General features: G+C 38.7%; 2 protein-coding genes across 2 annotated transcripts in view; both read left to right on the plus strand.

The window, feature by feature from the left end:
* The first annotated feature begins 3,878 nt into the window (after nucleotides 1–3,878).
* Nucleotides 3,879–16,934, plus strand: LOC144212330 (ovochymase-2). Its single transcript, XM_077740113.1, has 16 exons — nucleotides 3,879–4,010; nucleotides 4,975–4,981; nucleotides 5,733–5,830; nucleotides 5,909–6,006; nucleotides 6,086–6,258; nucleotides 6,354–6,449; nucleotides 6,535–6,689; nucleotides 7,540–7,741; nucleotides 10,218–10,317; nucleotides 10,561–10,694; nucleotides 10,811–10,954; nucleotides 14,159–14,283; nucleotides 14,364–14,457; nucleotides 14,551–14,682; nucleotides 14,775–14,828; nucleotides 16,378–16,934. The coding sequence occupies exons 1-16, from the start codon at nucleotides 3,879–3,881 to the stop codon at nucleotides 16,503–16,505; spliced, it is 1,872 nt and encodes a 623-aa protein (XP_077596239.1). The 3' UTR covers nucleotides 16,506–16,934.
* A 54-nt stretch (nucleotides 16,935–16,988) lies between these two features.
* The window catches only part of cyb5r2 (cytochrome b5 reductase 2), a 6,226-nt gene continuing 357 nt past the window's right edge, over nucleotides 16,989–22,857 (plus strand). Inside the window, exons 1-8 of the mRNA XM_077712140.1 lie at nucleotides 16,989–17,151; nucleotides 17,400–17,543; nucleotides 17,620–17,692; nucleotides 17,767–17,873; nucleotides 19,472–19,601; nucleotides 19,738–19,821; nucleotides 20,553–20,638; nucleotides 20,726–20,825. Of these exons, the coding sequence (XP_077568266.1) occupies nucleotides 17,137–17,151; nucleotides 17,400–17,543; nucleotides 17,620–17,692; nucleotides 17,767–17,873; nucleotides 19,472–19,601; nucleotides 19,738–19,821; nucleotides 20,553–20,638; nucleotides 20,726–20,825 (739 nt within the window). The 5' untranslated portion in view covers nucleotides 16,989–17,136. The remainder of the gene's footprint in view (nucleotides 17,152–17,399; nucleotides 17,544–17,619; nucleotides 17,693–17,766; nucleotides 17,874–19,471; nucleotides 19,602–19,737; nucleotides 19,822–20,552; nucleotides 20,639–20,725; nucleotides 20,826–22,857) is intronic.

The raw sequence follows: 22,857 nt of genomic DNA on the forward strand, positions 1-22,857 counted from the left end.
TCGTTTTACAAATGCCCAAACCACAATGAATCCGTATTGTCATATTTGCAGTATATGTGCTTGGCGTTCAAATAAAATAAGATGTGTACTTTGTGGTGCACACTCCTTACTGCAACTCTTCTTAACAATAACTGTCTAGACCAGGATACGGACCTACATAAACAGGAACACAGAGCTTATATGGTTTAGAATAGGACCTCTCAAGCAGAAAATATGTTCACATTCAAACTGCCTCTTGGAAAGTCTGCTCAAATCCACCTACTATGGCACCAATTTACATGTAGCAATGGTGCAAACTGCTACATATATGCATACATACATATATTTATAAATATATACATCATACCTGTCAACCTCTGCCGATAACTGCCCTTATAAATGATTATGATTCCCCCAAAAAACGTACAAACACCGTACGACGCATGTTTACTCGCGGTAACTCGTTTCTTACTAGGTGGCTCCTCCATGCTTGCTTCCACAATATTTAATGTTTAATTTTAGTTATATCTACGCATGGGCATGTCCTCCTTTATCGATATGGCCGTATACACTGCTAAAAAAAATACATACGATTGAGGATAAATTTTGCTGGTATACGTCGTGAAAATAGTAACGATCGATGACAGTAGCGTCGTTGGCTACCAGCCTACGAGACTATCTGGATTTTAGCCAAAACGGTCTTGTTGAGATCGGTTTTATATATATTGGCGATTTTTTTTTTAAACAAAAATTTTCCCCGTACAAAAGTCGGTGTACGGCGTACATGATTTGAAATGGTGAAAATTGTATAAAATACGTGTAAAATGTACAAGTTGACAGGTATGATACATACATACATACATATATACATATATACATACATATATGCATATATACATATATACATACATATATGCATATATACATATACATATACATACATATGTTTATAGGTATATGTTGTATATCTACATTTATGAGTGGTGATCTGGGCAATTTCTCGTAATGCCTTCAACGAATTAATCCAACCCTCAAAAACTGCTGCAGCTACAGCTGTGACACATAAAAAATAATCAAAAAATCAGTGCACAAAAATGGGATAAACTCCACTTCCTTGCAGAATTTAATGAGTAAATACAAATACTAGAGCTTTTCAGACATACAACTACTGCTTGGGCACAAAAAAATATGTGGTCAATGAAGAGTTGTCAGGCATGCCTGCTTCACGAAAGCACCTCAACAAGTAAGGAAGAAAGAAAGGAGGCTGGATATTGTGTACAGTTAAAAGGATTGTTGGTGAGTAAAATCTGTCTGGTCTGTTAAGGTCTGTTGGGGATGCGGTAGCACGGTGAGGGACGGGAACAGGGTGAACAAGCTGTCCTTTGGACTCTGTGGAGGAAGTGGGAGAGCGGAGGATGCTGACCAGGATGATGTCCATCATGGACAGCACCTCCCATCCCCTGCACGAGTCGGTCTTTTGTCAAGACTCTACGGGCCTCCCTAGCACCCAGGGTAAGGTGCCCGATGACCTTTCTAAGATGTTGGTGTTTGTTGAGGGCAGGGGACTTGGCCAGCACTTAAAGGATCGGCGGGGATGCCGGCCGGACTGGGCACTTCCACTTCTCTCCAAATGGCAGCACGGACGCCCGCCGGATAGGCCTCTCCTACGCCTCGTCACCGGTCGAGGCGGACGCCCACCGGACCGGCCACTCCCACACCTAATCACAGGCTGGATCGAAGGCCCCCGGACGATGTTAAGCGTTCCCACCCACCCTTCATTCCTGCTTTTCGCTTCTCATGGACATTCGGCATTAGGACGTCTGGAATCCGTCCCTTAGAGGAGAGGTACTGTCAGGTTGTCCCTCCTGGCTTGTCGTTAGGCTAGAGCAGCTGTGAGTTATTCTTGATTACTTCCGGATGTTGGTATTTAAGCACCACGGAAGTGGTAGTCATTGTCGGATCGTCCTGCTAGATTCAGGATACATCGCTGCAAAGGTACTGTTCCCCATGTTCCGGTTTTGTTTCATTTTGGGATGTACAAGTCCCTGTTATTTTGTAAAGCTTTTTGAGCCATTAAAGTTACTGTCATGAGAACAGTTCGACTCATCCCCTCCTGCTCGCCTGCTACCGGGTCCTCATCCCTCCGATTGCGCCACAACATCTCGGTGCGATCATATCGCTACATATGTATGTGTATATATGTACATATACATGCAAGGGCTGACAAGATCATCAGAAACACCTGGGCGAGTAGGGGTGGGCAAACCGGTCCTCGATGTCCGCTGTGAGTGCAGGTTTTTGTTTTAACCGATCTAGCAAAGGCATTTTAACCAATGAGATTTCACCAGAAAACAAGAAGCACCTGACTGCAATCCACTGATTGCACTTAGAGGACACCAGATTGGTGAAAAGGTGGCCTCTTTATAGGTTAGATTGAAAACCTGCACCCACTGCGGCCCTTTGTGGAGTAGTTTGCCCACCCTTGCACTGGAGGGCATGAGCAGGAGAGACACCAGGGACGGGGAAGTGACAAGTAAACTCAATGAGCAATTGCAAGGACAGATCACACGGGGAAAAGTCCAAGAATATGAATTCATACTAAACCCCCAAAAGACAAGACCTGACTGAAAGCAGTACGTGCACCGTCATGATAGTGGATCTAAGGATCTATGATGCATTGGTGTTGCTGTAACCATCATCAGTAATTTAAAGTAGTGGAGTTGTGGCATGATAAGGAAAACTAACCAGGCGCTTCTGTTTTGCTTTGTTATCTGTGAGTTACAGTGGTGGGCCGTCATGGCCTTCAAGGCCTTCTCTGCTGCCCTAAAAAATATCTGAATCATATTTTATATTTTGTCCATCAATACTTATTAAAGAATTCCAAATTGTCTGTTAGCTTCCTTTCATTGCTTTCCCCCCTGGTTGCACTGCTTCCAGAGGTGTGTTTTCATATTGAAGCATTTAACCAATCGAATTATGGCCATTATTTGTTGGGCGGAGCAGAAATCTGCCTCAAGGCCTTCACAATCAGTTCTGCGGGCTCTGCTGCATCAAACACGCGTTGTGTTGCTTTAAACGATCAGATTTCGAGTTGGCAACACCACAATGCTTTCTTGCAGGAATAGGTATATGTCATTGCCTTCTCGCTGGCGTAAGGATACGTCATCGCTTTCACCAACGATGATTGGCCAGTCATCGAGTAGGTGGAACAAAGCCAGAGTGAGCCAGTCAGAGTTAGCAAATTCCACCTACAATGGCCGACACAGGAAAACAAGTGGATTTGGTTTCAGATTTGCTGGCAAAGCCATTTTCCAGATGGACTACAGATGGAAAAAAGGACATCATTAAGAAAGGGCGGTCAACTCTGAAACTGGCAACCCTATTACAGCCGGGAAAAGAGTGTGCTCCACTTTCAGTTCGCCAACTACGAGCGCTACCCCTGGCTCATGGGCTCTGAAAATCAATGCAAATTGTATTGCTGGGAGTGCTTGTTATTTGCCACCAATCGACATGGTGTTTGGAGCAACACTGGATTTGCAAATTTGACTTGTTTAACCAAGGCAGCATTGAGACACCAAAGCACTGCCGGACACTTACAAGTAACGGTGCGCTCCAAGACTTTTGTAGAATCCCGAGTGGAGTTACAATTCAATGAGCAAGTGTGCAGTGAAACGGAGCGCCACAACGAAAAAGTAAAGAAAAATAGGGAAATCTTTAAAAGTTTGATAGACTGCCTCATGTTTTGGGGGGAAGCAGGAACTTTCATTTTGGTGAGCTGCCTCCCCAAAACCAATTGCTGAGAAAAACACAGATTTCCATTACCATCTGTCCACTAATAAAGTGTTTAGTGGCACGTCGGGCAAAATACAAAACTACCGATCACTACTATTGCTGAAGGGATGGAGGAAGAGATCAGAAGTGAAATTTTAAAAAAGATGTTTGTCTCTGTAATGGTGGACGAGAGAACAGACGCGAGTTATGCTGCACAGCTCGCACTGGTTCTGCGTTACGTCACGGGCAAAGGTGTCAAGGTGCGCCTCGTCAGATTTGAAAATGTTACCAGGGGAAGCGAGCCAATGCCATTGCAGGTCTCATAATTCAATTTTGGGTGGAAAATGAATGTCTGGGTAAAGTTGCGGCAGTGTTATGATTGTGCAGCGGTCATGTGATTCTGGATCAAATGAGGTGCAGGCTAAAGGTAAGGAGAGAGCACCGTTAGCTTTATTTATACACTGCTATGCCCATCGGCTCAATTTAGTACTGACTCAGGGGGCCTCATTGTAATGTATGCCATGGATGATTTTGCAGGAAAATCTCCCACTGATCTCTTTGATTTCCATCAGCAAAAAAATCTGAGTGAGAGCATGGGCTGTACACATTAGTGTGTTTGGCAGTGACCATCCCCATGTCCACTGCTTCTGTCGAATGGACATTTTCAGTCCTGAATTGAATCAAAACTTATGCTAGAAATACAACAGGACAAACTGGACTTTCAGCATTAGCTTTGATGACAATAGAAAAGAACTTGTTGATGGACCTGAAACGCACGTGTAATCTGTACGACAAATAATGGAAATCTTCTTGAGGCAAGAGAAGAAGATGGATTTTGTGCATAAATAAAAATAATTTTGTCGAGTAAAATGTCTATTTTCTGAAATAATATACACATTTTTGAGGTTATTTTTGATTATTTTTATATGTTGACGCTGTAGCTGCAGTAAAGGTTTTATAGACATAAAATACTTATTGAGGGTTGGATTGATTCACACGTAGCACTACTGAAGGCCCAGGTGTTAAATGCACAGCCCGCCACTGGTGAGTTACTAGATAAATAAAAAGTTATTCTGAATACTTTTTTATAGTTGAGAAGTTTCATCAGGAATTATAGATTTCCATTGGCAACAAAAACAGTCGTAGCAACTATTCTTATGTTGCTATTTTCCCCAGAAGTATGCAGAGACTGTACCCACCTTTTTGTGTTACTGATTCCCTTAGGACTGTGGTAAATCTACTTAATGATGGGATTTTCTGTACCTATCAAGACTGCCTCCCTCATTGTTGTTGTCAAGTAAGTAACCAAGTGCTGAGAAAGGTTGCAAGACTTCTATTTCACTCTTTTTCTTACTCTTCTTATTTGGGATTCACAATGGGCTGAGTTTCTATGGCTCATCTTGTAAAGCTTTTACCTTAAAGGTCATCCTGTTCACAGCTGCTCTTTATTTTCAATCACCTACAATAAACTTCGCTGGCTTAGGGGAACAGTGATAGAAGCAACAACATTGTAAATGAGTGTGAATGGATTTTACCAAGACCACTATTATTACCCAAACCTTTTATAGAACAACATTATAGACACTGAATTCAGTAAAATACTAAGATTGGTTTTCTTTGCAATGAGATTTACACCGCACCCTCGACTCCAATTGTTTTACAGCATCTGTGCCAAGGTTTTTAAACCATTTGTGATATTCAGGCTGCTTATACTTTTAAATGTTGCCTGTTTGTGCTTGGAGCAACTCAACACAGGACCCACCCTTTGTGAGTTTTCCTCTTTTTTTATACACACATTCAGGTTGTCAAACATACGGTAGTTTTGTGTTGAACCAAGTCATGACTTTTTTGGTCGGGAAAGGGACTACCATTGCTCTTCTCAGTTTCTTGTTGTGCAGTAATACTACTCAACTAGGTGAGTATTAACCGAATAAATGTGAAGACTACAGTAAATGATTGAAAAATCTTTATGCATTTTGCAGCTTCAAAATGTGGTGTTCCTCTAAGGACAAGTGCTTTGGTTCCTTTTTTGAGGGTGGTTGGAGGGACTGAATCCATATATGGATCACAACCATGGCTGGTTAGTAATAATGTGCTAATTTATTAGTCGGTTTACTGACCCTACCTATTTTATTTAGTGATTTGGATTTATGTATAGGTGTCCCTGCGGAATAAGGGATTACATTTCTGTGGAGGTGTGATCCTGAGCAACCGCTGGATAATGACTGCTGCACATTGCTTTCTGTCCTTCTCAAAGTATAATAATACAGCTATTGTATGGCCCTACTAGAAATTGATTGCAATTAAAATGTCACTGCAAACTGCTTTTTTTCAGAAGGTTTGTCAGTGGTGTTACAGTGGTAGTGGGTGAGTATGACCGGAGAATAGAGGACGCAGAGGAGCAGGTCATTTCCATCAAATCCATTTCATTCCATGAGAAATTCCACCATGATGTACCCATGAGTTTTGATGTGGCACTTGTACAGCTTGATAAAAAAATTAAACTTGGTGAGTTTCCATTTTCATAAAGGTCAGTTTGACATACACTTAGGATTCATCACATGTTTTGGTGTTTTTTGTGTTGTTGTTTTTTTTTTAACTAGGATCCTTTGTCCAGCCTATATGCTTGCCACTACCTGACGAGTCCAGTCCAGCCCAAACCAATTGCATCGTTGGTGGATGGGGCAGAATAAAAGAACGCAAGTCATATTCTTCATACAGACTACTCTATGTTGTATGGTAAAATTTGAGGAATTTCCCTCTTCTCTCATTTTTTTTTCTCAGGAGGTCGGCTTCCTGCTGTCCTGAGAGAGGTTCAATTGGATTTGGTAGATCCAGCTAAATGTAAATATGTTCTCCAGACTGTCACGAGAGCACCCCATGCAGCAAATACAGTTATTTGCGCGGGACAAGAGAGAGGAGGAAGAGACACGTGTCAGGTACATGTCATGTTTGTGGGTTTATTTGAGAATATGTCACTAATACAGTAATCCCTCGATTATCGCGATTAATGTAGACCAGACAGGGCCGCGATAAATGAAAAACCCCAGTCACCTCTACTTAAATAGAATAAAAAATACATTATATATACGTGTATATATGTGTGTGTATGTGTGTGTGTGTACGTGTGTACGTGTGTATGTATGTATGTATGTGCGTATATGTTTACATGTATGTAGATGTATAATCTCATGGCTCTCTAACCCAGTTATTTCTACAACTCTGATTTTTTTTTCTGTTAAAGTGATTGGAACAGATACTTCTTTGTCACAAAAAACATTCATGAAGTTTGGTTCTTTTATGACTTTATTATGGGTGAACAGAACAAAAGTGATAACTTGAAACTCAAGAGAGCCATGACATTGTTCTTCACAAGTGTATGTAAACTTTTGACCACAACTAGGGTAGATAGATAGATATGTTTATTTTATTTTTTTAAATAGAGGTGACTCTAGTTTTTATTTTCTTACTTTAGTGGTGAGTCCTAGTAGCAGGCAGAGGACAGGGGAGTGGCTTCTGCCCAGATGGGATCGAATTGCCATAAACGAGTTCCCGCAAACAAAAATGAGTTTAATATCCTTGCGTTATAGGAAGTTGATTGATATTTTGCATTTTCCTCGATTTAAAAATAAAACAATCCTCTTGTTCAGAACCGATCAGTTAACCATTCTAAACGGATACATTGTAATGTTTTGAATGCGAGAGGAAAACAGATTACCACCTGTGACACATTAGGGCACATTAGACTTGTTACAATCACCAATATTTGTAACCATAATATTTCATTAGGGAGACTCGGGGAGTCCACTCGTATGTCGCGCAACATCTGGCAGCAGACGCTGGGAGGCGCTTGGTATAACTTCATGGGGTAAGGGATGTGGTCGCAGCTGGGGAAACAACAGCAGCCGTCCCCCAACTAAAAGAGGATCACCTGGCATTTTTACCAATGTGAGGCTTTTGCTACCATGGATCAAGTATACATTGCGAAATGGTGAGTTAAAAAAAAAAAAAACTATAGTATCGATTATTTTTGCCCTAGATGTCAAAGCAAAGCCCTGTTCTCATTTGTTGAAGTAGATAAAAGTGTGTGTGTATATATATGTATATATATATATATATATATATATATATATATATATATATATATATATATATATATATATATATATATATATATATATATATATATATATATATATATATATATATATATATATATATATATATATATATATATATATATATATATATATATATATATATATATATATATATATATATATATATATATATATATATATATATATATATATATATATATATATATATATATATATATATATATATATATATATATATATATATATATATATATATATATATATATATATATATATATATATATATATATATATATATATATATATATATATATATATATATATATATATATATATATATATATATATATATATATATATATATATATATATATATATATATATATATATATATATATATATATATATATATATATATATATATGTATATATATATGTATATGTATATATATATATATATATTTATATATATATATATATATATATATATATATATATATATATATATATATATATATATATATATATATATATATATATATATATATATATATATATATATATATATATATATATATATATATATATATATATATATGTATATATGTATATATGTATATATATATGTATATATGTATATATGTATATATATGTATATATATGTATATATATGTGTATATATGTATATATTTGTATATATATGTATATATGTATATATGTATATATGTATATATGTATATATGTATATATGTATGTATATATATATATATATATATATATATATATATATATATATATATATATATATATATATATATATATATATTTATTTATTTATATATATATATATATATATATATATAATTTGTATATATAATTATATAATTTTATATATACACGTGTACACGAATACATGCGTACATGTACATGCGTATATATAGAATTTCCATTTTTTTTAATAGTTCACATCCCATGAACTGAGACGGTTAAATAGGGAGATAATTCCCAACCATGTGAGACAAGAATATAAGATGACGTTATTTAAAAAATATATACTAGAAGGGCTTATTGACATTAGGCAGGTTGTGCTTTTATGAACAAAATAAACAAGTTTTGCCTTCTTCATTTGTTTAGCTGATGACCAGTGGCGAGGAAGGAAGTCATTAGGTAAAATGTTTTTTCCTTCATCTCTGCCACATTTAAAATTGCAACCATGTTATGCATTAATACGAACAAAATACAATACTATACATAAATCATGTTCTACCTACTATTAGGATATACTACAAATACACTGTTTGATATTTAAACAAATAATTATTAACTTAGAATTTTATGGCTGCAACACATTCTAAAAGAGCTGGGAGAAAGTTTAGGAATGCATACATGTTTGAGTGAAATTTACTGCCACCCAAGCAATGTCTTTTTCTTGCTTTCCTACTTATTTCAGAAAGACATTGCCAAACCATTTTCTGCAGAAGTTACTAGTTTTTACAGCATGGCTTCATGGTCAAGAGTGTGGGTATTAGAACGGAAAATGTGTGGTGCATTATGAAACATAAATTTGTCGGGATAAGCCTCGGCTGCGCTGCAATGGAGGCAAGAAGCAGGCAGTAAAAAGGCAAGGGAAGTGCTGGTGCACAACTTGGCGTTTTAATGCAAAGTGGTCAGTACAAAACTGGGACATGGTTATCAAAATCAAAACTGAATGGGGAGGACGCACGCTGACAATGAGGCAAAAACATGACTCAGCTGACTGCGACCAAACGAAGCACTGGGTACACAAGATAATATTCCCTCAACCAGACATACCAGAACACAGGGTTTAAGTATACACACAAGGGCTGATAATCAATCACGCGCAGCTGGTTACAAGAGGGTGGGAAGCCCGGAGAGACACGAGGTGAAAGGAACAAACACACACCTCCACCCGAAACCCTAACAAGACATGACAAAATTAAGACAACAAAAACCCTGGACTCTTCAACTCATGAGGCTGTAGATAAACCCAGAATAGGAAATAATTTAATCTATGAATATTCATAAAATGAGTTTTCTCAGTTTTCGAAATGTTAATTGAATATTGTTTAAAAAAAGAGATCCATCAAAGTGTTAAATATGACTCTGTCCCAGTTCTTTTCAAACTAGGTTAATGATTATTTTCTATGAACAATTAGGTTTATCAGTTTGATTATTAAATATATTGTCTTTGTAATGTAGTGTATTCCATTAAATATCGGTTGAACATGATTGCAAATCATTGTACGTATTCTCTTTTTATTTATGTTCAACAGAACGTCGCAGCTTATTTCGAATTGGGGTTTCATATCTTGTTTGTTGTTCAAGGTAATTCAGGTCTATGCGGTGTGCAGGATGGTATTATAGCTGAAAATAAAGGGATAATCAGAAACCCACCCCGCTACGGTGATCACTATCAAAACAACGAGTAAGTCAAAGTACCTAGCAAATGAATTAATGTTCATTGCATTAACACCAATATCAGAAGATTAATTTGATTTGATAAGAATCATATACAATTTTTGTTATACTTCAATTTTTACTTTTCATCCACCTTTTAATGTGTTCTATTGCCATTATTTTATTCTTGAATTGAATACATTTGAAATTGTGGTTACAATTGACGTACAATTGCGGTTCAAAAATGTGCTCCCTTTGTCTCTGTGAACAGGCTATGTGTGTGGACTATCCATGTTCCTCCAGGTTCTAGCGTTCTACTGACGTTTACTCATTTTAACTTAGAGAACGACTCCTATTGTCACTATGATCGACTTGCTATTTTAATTGGGAGCAACCAGCCTGTTGGTAAGACGCACACACTTGCAAACACTAAGTGCTGCATATTATACCAGATATGGCGTTATTACATACATTATGGCACTGACACCTAGTCTGATGATTTCTTATAAATGTCTCCTCAGGAATTTTCTGTGGAGGTTTTCTTCCTGGCCCAGTACTTCTGAAGAATACACAACAAGCAATAATAGTCTTCTCATCTGATATGAATACTGTAGGAAGTGGAATTATTCTATCGCACCAAGTTGTTCACAAAGAGCCTGATCCTGGTGAGCACACAATTTCTAACATCTAACATGGCACACATTGGATACAACAACTGACCACTTACACAGTCTAATGCAGGGGTTATTAACAAGGGCACCTACACAGTCTGTTTTCCTCGTCTCGCGCCTCCTACAAACCCAAACCAAATAGTCAGGCTTCTGCACAGCTTGCCGATGAGTTGATCGTTTGATTTGGGTGTGGTAGAGGGCAGTGATATAAAAAAACAGCTTGAACAGAGTTGCTATCTTCTGGAATCATCATAGGCGCCGTTCAAAACGGCTGCTTGTTGCTGTGGCTAAATCCTCACTCGTATTCTGTTTTTTTTACAACTTTTTTATCCTTTATTTTTACGTTTTATTGTCTCTTAAGATTTTACTTGTTACTTAGCTTTATTTATTATATTCGATACTTTAATGTTTTAAAACTTTACTTTCAAGACCCTTCTCCAAGACTCAGGCTGAGAGACAGTCTTTGATCTAGTTTAGTTTATCTTTTTCAAATTCAAATTTCACATTTTGGGCATTACATTTTTGACTCACTCAGCCATGCCTACACTCTTTTACACAAAGGATCAGCCGTTAGCGCTACGCAACACCTGGATTCCCCTGGACCTGAACCTCCCAGTGGAGTTAAAGAGGAAGAGAAGAGGATGCAGAGCTGGGAAAAAATGTCATGAGAGAAAGCGAGGCTTCAGACCCAGCATCCCATCTATTATTATGGGGAACGTAAGATCTCTCCCCAATTAGATGGAAGAGCTAACGGCGCTTACCAAAAAACAACGACAATATTGGAGAATCTGCATTATGTGCTTCATGGAGACCTGGCTGAATGAGCTAATGCCAGACTCTCTTATCTCCTTGGATGGCTTTCTGGTGAGGGCAGACAGAGATGCTGAGGAGAGCGGTAGGAAGAAAGGTGGGGGACTAGCTGTTTTTATTAATAGTAGATGGTGTCACTGTGAAGGAGCAACTTTGCACTCGAGATATCGAGCTAGTAGCTGTTAGCATCAGGCCGTTTTACATCCCCCGGGACTTCTCGCACGTTATTGTAATAACTGCGTGTATATACCTTCTTCGGCCGATGCGGCAGTGGCTCGCGAGCTGCTCCACGCTAGTGTGTCCCGGTTATAGATGTCACACCCCCAGTCTCTCCTTATCTCTCGTGATTTTAACCATGCTCCCTTGGCTTCTACTCTCTCCGCATTCACTCAGTATGTGAAGTGCCACACCAGGGAACGAAAAACTCTGGACCTGCTGTATGCCAACATAAAGGAGGCATACAGCTCAGCCCCCCTCCCCCACTAGGCCGCGTTTAGACCACAACCTGATCCATCTGATCCCCACCTACATCCCTATGGTGAGGAAAATAAAACCTACCACAAAGATCATACAAAGATGGACCGAAGAGACCAGCATGGTACTGAGGGACTGTTTTGAGACGACTGGCTGGGAGGTGCTTTGCAATTCACATGGGGAAGACATCGACAGCTTGACCCACTGCATCACAGATTATATTAACTTCTGTGTTGAGAACATTGTTCCCTCCAAGAAGGTCTGTTGTTACTCCAACAATAAGCCGTGGGTCACCAACGATCTAAGGGCCCTTCTCAACAATAAGAAGAGGGCTTTTAAGCCTGGGGAGAAGGATAGTCTGAAAATGGTCCAGAAGGAGCTGAAGAGAGAGAGAGAGATAAGGAAGGGATGACCATCTACAGGAGGAAGCTAGAGAAGAAACTCCAAAGAGGCAACACCAAAGAGGTCTGGAGGAGCTTGATCACCATCTCGGGCCATGGAGGCAACAGTGAGAGAGACCCGGAGTCTGGAAACAGGGAGTGGGCCAATGAACTGAATCTGTTCTTTGACATATTCAGTCATGCCCCCACTCCCCTGACCCCCCAGACCAGAAGCAACTCTCCCCCTCGTTTTCCCCTTCTTCCTCCCCCTCTTCCACCGGTCTCTGCATCACTGTCAATCAGGTGATAAAACAGCTAAAGAAGATCGAGGCAAGGAAGGCTACCGGTCCAGATGGCCTCAGCTCCAGACTACTGTGTGCGGATCAGCTTGGCAAAGTGATTCTGCACATTTTCAACCTCAGCCTCAGTCTGCAGATGATCACCACCTTGTGGAAAACTTTCCGCGTGGTCCCAGTTCCAAAGACTGCGAACCCCAGGGAGCCAAACCACTTCAGGCTGGGAACATTAACCTCTCACCTGATCAAGACATTGGAGAGGATCATCCTCAACCACCTCAGCCCCCTGATGAATGCAGAGCTGGACCCTCTGCAGTTCGTCTATCGGCCAGGCATTGGTGTGGAAGATGCTACCACCTACCTGATGCAGAGGGCTTGTTCACACCTGGAGAACACGGGAAGCACGGTGAGAATGGTGTTTTTTGACCTCTCCAATGCGTTCAACACCATTCATCCGGTCCTACTGAGAGGGAAACTGGAAGAGGCTGTAGTAAGGAACCACCTCGCCGCATGGATCATCGACTTCCTCACTGACACACCACAATATGTGAGACTCCAGGACTGTACGTCTGATGTGGTAGCTTGCAGCATGTGGCCCCACAAGGCACAGTGCTTTCTCCACTCCTCTTCTCCCTCTACACATCAGACTTCAAACATAATACAGACACCTGCCACCTCCAGAAGTTCTCTGATGACACCGCTGCTGTTGGATGAGTGACGGACGGGAACGACCTGGAATACAGTGGAGTCATCACAGCCTTTGTTGACTGGTGTAGGCAAAACCACCTTTACATCAACACTAGTAAGACAAAGAAAATGGTCATCGACTTTTAGAGGACACCTCAACAGACCACTCTGGTGAACATCCAGGGTATAGACATTGAAATCATGGAGAATTTGAAGTACCTGGGCGTTCACCTCAACAACAAACTAGACTGGTCAACAAAAATAGATGCCCTCTACAAAAGGGGTCACAGCCGCCTGTACCTATTGAGGAGTCTACAGTCCTTTGGAGTTCATACCAAAAGCCACGGTGGAATACATTATCCTCTTTGCCTTGGTTATTAGACTAGGTTTAACTTGAGTGTAACGTAAGATTAAAACTTTTTGCGTTAGATATTATGTTGCATAGCGTAAAGGAATCAACAAGTTATATTTTTTTCACCAAGTCCCAGTTGGAACTTTTAAGTTTGTCATTCTCTATTTATGTGTGTCCGTTCTTTTTTTGATTCTATCAGAATGCGGTACAATTGTTGCAGTCAGGGAACAGAATTATTTGATTAGTCCAAATTACCCACTCTACTACAAAAACAACTGCTCTCTTCGCTGGGTAGTTTATGCTCCACGGGGTCATATTGTAAAGGTAAATAAATTCCGCTAAATATATTATAAATAGGGGATTTTCTCCTTGTATGAGTGTAAAGTGCTGCAATTTTCCCACAGATGGATTTTACTGACTTTGATATTGAGGAGTCAAGTGGATGTTTGTTTGACTCCCTAACTATCCTGGGCGAGGTGCAGGGTACAGAGAAGATTGGTATGGTTTTAAATCCAATATGCTATCGAAACACAATAGCTCCAAAGAACTTGACATTTTTGACTTTTTTTTTCTCCCATTTCTTCTGTCAAGCGGTGCTATGTGGTCGCAGTATTCCTCCACCTGTCCTGTCCTATCACAGTGTTATGGTCCTTGACTTCACCTCGGACAGCAGTATCGCACATCGAGGATTCAAGGCAACAATAGCATTTATTAGTTATACAGGTATATGTATGTAATTAGATTCTCTGAAGGAAATTAATTTATCTTCCGCAATTGGATTATGATTACAAATGTTTCATCTCTTTCCCCAAAAGACCTTTTTGATGACAAAAGAAGAAAACTGGGTTGGAGGGGCCAAAGAACTTATGGTTAGTGATCGTTTGATTAACAATATTTTTCCATGCCAGTGCGAGTATTCAAAGTAAGGCAGATTTGGTTCAATTTATGTACGTTTCTGAATGTTATCCCTACTGTTGGACTGCAGGGGAATATATTTGTTATAGAAATAATGGCGTTATTGAATAGTAGCTCATTAATTTGGGATAAAACTCATATACAGAATTGGGGAGCTCGGGTGTCATCTAGTCGAGGGGGCGCTAATTAGCATTGTGAGATACAAAAAAAAACATTCGGTGGTACGTATGGCGCCTTTGCAGAACGCAAGTCTGAGTAAGGTTTGCACATTATCTAACTGGTAACGCTAGCACTATTAATAAATGAATGTCTTCCTCCTGCTTCTGGCAAAACGACATTTAAAACTTTCAAACATAAAATGTCCAATCCTTCAAAAACTGCATTAATAAATCACTAAAAGGAGTTGGATGGAAAATGGGCACGTTAAATAGGAGTTCAAAGTGCTGGGCAGAAACTTCAATTACTCACTCGAACCATAAATAGTATCACCTACATGGGACACGTTTAGGTATTGAAAGTACAATATTTCCAAAATATGTTTTAAATTTATGAATTTGATCATTCATTCATTAATTTTTCATTCCGCTCATTCTCACAAGGATCATGGGGTGCTGTAGCCTATCCCAGACAACTATAGGCAAGAGGCATGTGACCCCCTGAACTGGTTTCTAGCCAATCGCAATGCACAAGGATATTATTCATGTTACATTTATACCAAGGGACATGAGTGCTCAACCAGATTATCATGCATATTTTTGGGATGTGGGAGGTAAGCAGAGTACCTGGAGAAAACCCACACAGAAAAGGGGAAAATGTGCAAACTCAACACAGGAAGGTCAAAACCCACCAGGGATTCATCCCTCGATATCAGAATTGCAAGGCACTAATATATACAAAATATTTATTGTCAGTGGTCACTGACGATGCAAGTTATACTTAATGAATTGACTAAAAGTTAAACATTTTGATATAAATAACAAATGATAGCATCATTTTTTGGTAACTTGTCTAAATTGTTTAATCATTTTAAAAACACTATTTAGCACTGTTTCCAATATACCAAATACCATTGCCTATTATAAAATTGTTTCTTTCCTCAACATCTGTACATTATTTCAGTTATTCTAAATGTTTGAAACCGCATTAGCAGCTATAGTCTAATCATGTCTTTTTGACCATTAATCGTGGTTTTTAAACACGGTCAACCTCATTGGAGAAATTCAATACATATTTTGTAGTTTTTCATTTTGCATCTACATTTAGCGTCCAAACGCGTATACACACAAATGTGATGATGCATCCTCCTCCACAGCATTCATACACAGGCCACAACTAAAATAGATTAAAAATAACAACAAAATGATACATAGAAATTAAATGCAAATTACCCAAGGGAGATCAGACATTGCTTATGAATTTTTCGTCCACAGATTTAAGAAAAAAGGCCTCAACAAAATTATACTAATATTCAGTGACTCACATTTTGTCCGTACTCATTATTAGAGAACTTGAATGACACCAGAGAAGCTATGGGGATGTCAAGTAGCAGCAGACTTCTTTTCCAAGAAGGGAAGGAGTGGCGCTTTGATGATGAGGATGATGGCTCGGAATCGTCAGGGAGGGAAAAGTAGCTCTACAAAGAATTTTGCTTCATTTTTTTACCTTTAACTCAAATGAAGATGAATGATATTAAGGAATATCATATAAATATTCGATTTAAATAACATTCTTATTATACATTCAGTTTAATAATGATAACTTTTATTGTACGGTATAAAAAATAATAGGAGCTCATGTCTGTTTTACTGTTAATGTCATCATATTATTGTCCAACTGGAGGTTGTTGTCGTTTGTACCAAGAAATCTAAAAAAGAGAATTGTAATTCCACTTATACATGAAATGTCCAACACAGTACATTTCTCCAATTGCTACTAATGTACAGGCTATTTTGTATATGCACCATATCTTTAAAATAAAAAAAAACACATTTTCTACAATAAAGTATTAAATAAACAAACGGACTTTGCAATCTCTGTTTTATAACAATCCCCTCCTCTGCTGAAGTGTGATGTCATACTATATAGTGTCATGCTGAAATCTGTTTTCCCATTGGTGCTGTCAACATGTAACGGTACAGTCACAGCATAGGCAACTCCCCCAGCATGCGTGCATACTTGTGTGTGTAAGGGTGCAAACTGAGTGGACTCTGCTCTTGCTTGAACAGAAGAACAATCTTCAACTCTGTGCAACTTGTTTCAAATATGGACCTAAGTATGGTGAGAATGATCTTTTTATTACTACTTGGCACTGGGGTAAGGCTTTGTCAAGTCACACAGTACTCTGAAAAATGAAATGAAAAATGAAAAAGTGAATGAATGAAAGTAAAAAACAAGATTAATTTAGGACTTCAATGTAATCCTGTTTCATGCCCAAGGTACAATACAATTAAATCACACACATAACATTTATGTTTCATCTCCTGTTTGTATAGTGGTTGTAAGTTTAAGTAATATTTATGTTTCAGCTCCTGTCTGTGGTAGTTGCTGTTTGTATAGTGGCTGTAAGTGTGCTTTACTTCTTAATGTGCGGATCTGCAAATAAAATCAAACTCCTAGTCACTCTGCAAGACCCTACTGTGAAATATCCACTAAAGTTAATAGATAAACAGGTAACAGGCAAAGCATTACACAGATTATTTGTCATTCAATCTATATTGGGCTGAATTTTGTCATGACCTTCTGCAGGAAATTAGTCATGACACAAAGAAATTTCGTTTTGGTCTCCCCTCTTCAGATCATATTCTTGGCCTCCCAGTAGGTACTAAATTACCTGCCTGTCCTAATCATTAATGACCACCGCATTGATACATTACGTGGTGTACTTTTCCCCAGGTCAGCACGTGTATCTCTCAGCCAAGGTGAATGGCAGCCTGGTCGTCAGAGCTTACACACCAGTCTCAAGTGATAACCAGCAAGGATATGTCGACCTAGTTGTCAAGGTATTTGACACTTATGTTTTTAAGCCTTTTCAATGCATTTCACAATATGACACGTCTAAGATGAAGTGGAATCTTATGATGTAGTATATCAAAAAATAAATGACCAGTCCATGCTTAGTTAAGTTTTGTAGGAGCGTATAGCGTGGTCGAACCCAATCGGAGGGAAGCAGGCAAAGACAGAGAGTAGCGTGAACTACCAAAAAACTTTAATGACTGTGACAAGCTTCTCAAAAAATGTCGAAGACTTTGAAATCAAATAACAGAATCTAACCTGACAGGGGACGTCAGACGTGGGGAAACAAGGATCACAGGACATGGGCATGAGCATGACTAATACAGGCAAGCTGACATGGACTGACAAACACAGGGTTTAAATAGACAGACAATGGTTGATGAGACAATCAGAAACTGGATGACACAACAGGCAGCAAGCAGGCAGCACCACGAGCAGGGAAATGACAGGTGAACTCAATTGGCAATCACAGGAAAAGGTCACAAAGTGGAAAAAAACCAACAAAACCAATGCCTAACATGCTTATGTTTTTTATTTCGTTTTTATTGAACTGTAGTAGTAAGTCCAACAAATGCCCCCAATAATTTCAGGATTAATACCCACAGTCGCTTGGGACATTGGGTATTATTGATGACAAAAAGAAAAGTAGGTAATCTGGGATGCGTGCATTTGATTAGCTAAAATACTGGTATCAGCATTGATAAATGTCTGCCTACATTAAGTTCTAAGTGCCTATTTCTAGAAATACAGATGCCCCCTACTTACGAACATTCAACTTACGTACAAACGGTACAAACGAACATGTCTGCAAATTGCGTTTATGTCAAAAAAATGTTCATAAGTTGGATTTTGTATTGCGCGCCTTTTTCCGAGTAGTGCTTCTTTCCGCCGCTAATACCGACGGCTGGCGCTGTGAGAACTCAGCTCACCCAGCATCGACCTTCCTCTGCAGTGCGGAAGTGTGTCACGTATATCCAGTGCGTAAAGAACCTTCTATCATTAAATATCTCATGCATCCATTTTTCAATATGGTTGGTGAAATATCATATCTCAAGGTATTACTGTTTTTTTGCATAGATGCACACGATAAGGAATTGAATATAACAAAAGCTTCACAGTTTGCCACTGGAAATCTCTTCCACTTTCTCATTACATTACAGAGCTAGGAGACACTAGAGGTCTTCAGCTCCTCCCTCCTCCATTTAATGCTCAATAGGGTTTCTGTCTGCAGAAATGCACCATTACCCTTATCTTATTTTAGGGCAGTGGGTGTCATGATTATATCTCCTTATACCAAGCTGCAGCTGCCCAGTTCAGGCAAGCCACTCCTACCACAGGGCCTTACCATCTATCTTGGCCTCATCAGGAGATGGGAAACTTTCGACATGTATATGCAATTAGTTCGTGAACTTAGCTGTGCACCATCATTAGATTATGATTCCTTTTGTGATGATAGCTATTCAGACCAGTTGCGGTCTGAGTTCAGACTGTGGAAACAATGTTCTTAACACATTCCTTCCATCAAAAAAGGTTTGAACATCCCTTTTTATGTGTGTATTTTTTTTTTTTTTTTTAACATTGTCAGGTGTACTATAAGAACTCTCACCCCGCATTCCCAGAGGGAGGAAAGATGTCCCAATACTTGGATAACATGACTACTGGAGATGCAATTGACTTCAGGGGTCCCAGTGGACTGCTTGTGTACAAGGGGAAAGGTAATGTGTGTAATATGTAGTACAGTAAGTACACTAACTTGCAGTTCACTATGTCGTACAACACACAATTTGAAACAGCAGATGTCAGTGTTGGACAAGGTTAAATAAAATGTATATCTTTCCTTTCTCTGGTTAGGTCAGTTTTCCATTCGGCCGGACAAGAAGTCAGAACCGCAGATTTTAAAGGTCGAACATATTGGCATGATTGCTGGAGGCACCGGTTCGTTTATCTTACATGATTGTCTATTATTATTGTCATTGTTATAATCATTGACATTATTATTGTTATTATTGTTGTTATTATTATTATTATTATTATTATCATCAGTATTATTATTATCATCATTATGATTGTCATTTTTATTAGCTTATTATATAATTTTCGATGGGCCACTCCATTATATCAGATAAATATCTATTTTAATTATTAACATTATTAAGCAAATTTTTCTGAGCACTAATATGAATGCCTATTTATCATCAATTATTTAATGTTTTTAAACCTGGAAATTTAGTTTTGATCATGAAACATTTGAATCCTGGAAATCTTTTTCTAGATATCATATTTGTGTGATTCTTTAGTTCAATTTTTCATCTATACTTTTTTATGCACCATTTTATTAATACGTTTATTTTCTAAAACAACTAATTGGCTGGCAACCAATTCAGGGTGTCCTCCGCTTGGTACCCATAGTTAGCTGGGACAGGCTCCAGCACCCCACACGAATAAATGTGAGGATAAATTGTTCAGAAAATGAATGAATGGTGAATGCATTTTCAAAACAGAAAATTAAAAAAAAACATTTTTAAAAAGGCAATGGATATTAATTTATACTTGTTAATTGCTCAATTGGCAATTTTTCTAAAATACTTTAGCAGAAAACACCGCTCTTTTTTATGTAGGATGCATTATACCTATTTGTAATGCGAATGAAGTATTATCTGTTGCAGGTATTACACCTATGTTACAGTTGATTCGGTCAATCACAGGTGACCCTAGCGACAACACAATTTGCCATCTGATTTTTGCCAACCAGGTCAGTCCTGTACTTTTTTTGGGGTTTTTTGGACAATGAAATCAACCAACCCCAAACATGTTTCTTTATTTGCTTAATGTGATGCAGACAGAGAAAGATATTTTACTTAAGAATGAGCTACACGAGGTCTTAGAAAGCCACCCCGGAAAGCTGAAGCTTTGGTTCACGCTGGACACAGCACCTGAAGGTAATCAAGCATTACTCCATTCTCTGTGATTTTCTTCACCTTTGCGCCATTTTTGTGCATTGATTCATTGATTATTTTTTATGTGTCGCAGCTGTAGCTGCAATAGAGGTTTTATAGCCATAAAATAGTTTTTTTTTTGCTGAAGGCGTCACTAGGAAATGCACAGACAGCGACTGTTTTTAACATTTGCATCTTTTCATAGTGTTGCGATCATATAATTATGTTTAGGTATCATTTAGTAACAAAAAACTAAAATAACCACTGCATTAAAAGACAAAAAATATAACTAAATGGATGAGACTTGATATATAAGAGCTTAGCAATGAAGTGAGCATTGTTGAAGATGAAGTGAACCTGATTGAGTGCATTTTATACTTGGGAATATCATATGAGAAGCGTAGATGTAACATAGCCATAGAGATGTCTTTCTCACTTTCCTACAGTGTTTACAAGCTAAATGCTGAATGTTCCAAGTGAGAACTATAACAAAAGGATTGTGGGATGAAGGAAAGCCCAAGTGGAGAGCTACAGCATAGTTCTGATAGAGTAGCTAAGAAGAACAAACATTTGCATAGTCCTTTGAGCGAGCAGAATATAATGTGCTTAATAGTTTACATAAGAATGTGCTAGACTGCTTTCAATTTTATTTTTGTTTGGTTCTGTGTCATGACATCATTTGAATAGCTTAATAAATACTAGTTTTTGCACTTTTCGCATACATACATTTATTCATTTGTTTTATGAACCGCTTTATCCTCACTAGGGTTGCGGGGGGTGCTGGAGTCCCAGCTGACTTCAGGCCAGGGGCGAGGGACACTGAATCTGTGGCCAGCTGATTGCGAGGCACGAGAAGACAGAAAACGATTTACTCTCACACTCATAGTAGGAGCAATTTAGAGTTACCAATCAGCCTACCATGCATGTTTTTAGAATGTGGGAGGAAACTGGAGTAGAAAGAGAAAACTCACGAGGCCGGGGAAGACAATCAAACTCACACAGATGAACGTGACATGGATTTGAACCCAGGACCCCGTGGGTTTTCTACGGGTACGCTGGTTCCCTCCCACATTGCAAAGACATTAATGGCAGGCTGATTAGACACTGTAAAATGCCCCTATGTATGAGTGTGGGTGTGATAGGTTGTTTGTCTCCTTGTTCCCTGCGATTGGCTGGCCACCAATTCAGGGTGTCCAAAGTCACCTGGGATAAGCTCCAGCACCCCGTGACCCTAGTGAGGATAAAGCGGTTCAAAAAATGAGTTGAGATGGGAGATTGGTATACCTTTACAATTTTTAAAGCCTTTATAGTAGGATAAAGACTTTGAATGAAATATGCTAAATTCAATAGGAAATAATGCATCTACTGAATAATCTGAGTCATGAGAAACTTCTGGAACCAATAAATTTCCTCAATAGACATACTACTGTATTTGTCAGACACTATACAACAGTATAGTGTCCACATTTTATCAGTTATATATCTATCCCTCCATCCCCTACATCATCTATTTGATTTTTTAATTTTTATAGAGCTGTGTTATTATTGACTTTTTTATTACTCATTCACATTATATTATACATAATTCAATCAATAATGTAAAACTTGTGATAGAACCCCACAGCAGTTTTGTTGATCTGTCCAAAAAAACATATGGACAAAATGGTGCTTGGACGTTTGGTCGCTGGTCTTTTGGTCGCCGGTCTTTTGGTCGGCGGTCTTGTGGTTGCCGCTCTTTGGTCCCCGTTGCTGGCCGGTCTTTTGGTCGCCACTCTTTGGTCCCCATTGGTGGCCGGTCTTTTGGTCGCCGTTAGGGTTATGGTTGTCAAATGTACTTAGATATTAAACCCTAACTCTAACCCTAACGGCGCCCAAAAGACCGGCGCCCAAAAGACCGGCGCCCAAAAGACCGGCGACCAAAAGACCGGCGCCCAAAAGACCGGCGCCCAAAAGACCGGCGCCCAAAAGAACGGCGACCAAAAGACCAACGAACAAAAGACCAGCGACCAAACGTCCGGTCACGGGACAAAACAGT

Source organism: Stigmatopora nigra, chromosome 2 (genome assembly GCF_051989575.1).
Source record: "Stigmatopora nigra isolate UIUO_SnigA chromosome 2, RoL_Snig_1.1, whole genome shotgun sequence".
In the NCBI taxonomy this organism is placed as follows: Eukaryota; Metazoa; Chordata; class Actinopteri; order Syngnathiformes; family Syngnathidae; genus Stigmatopora; species Stigmatopora nigra.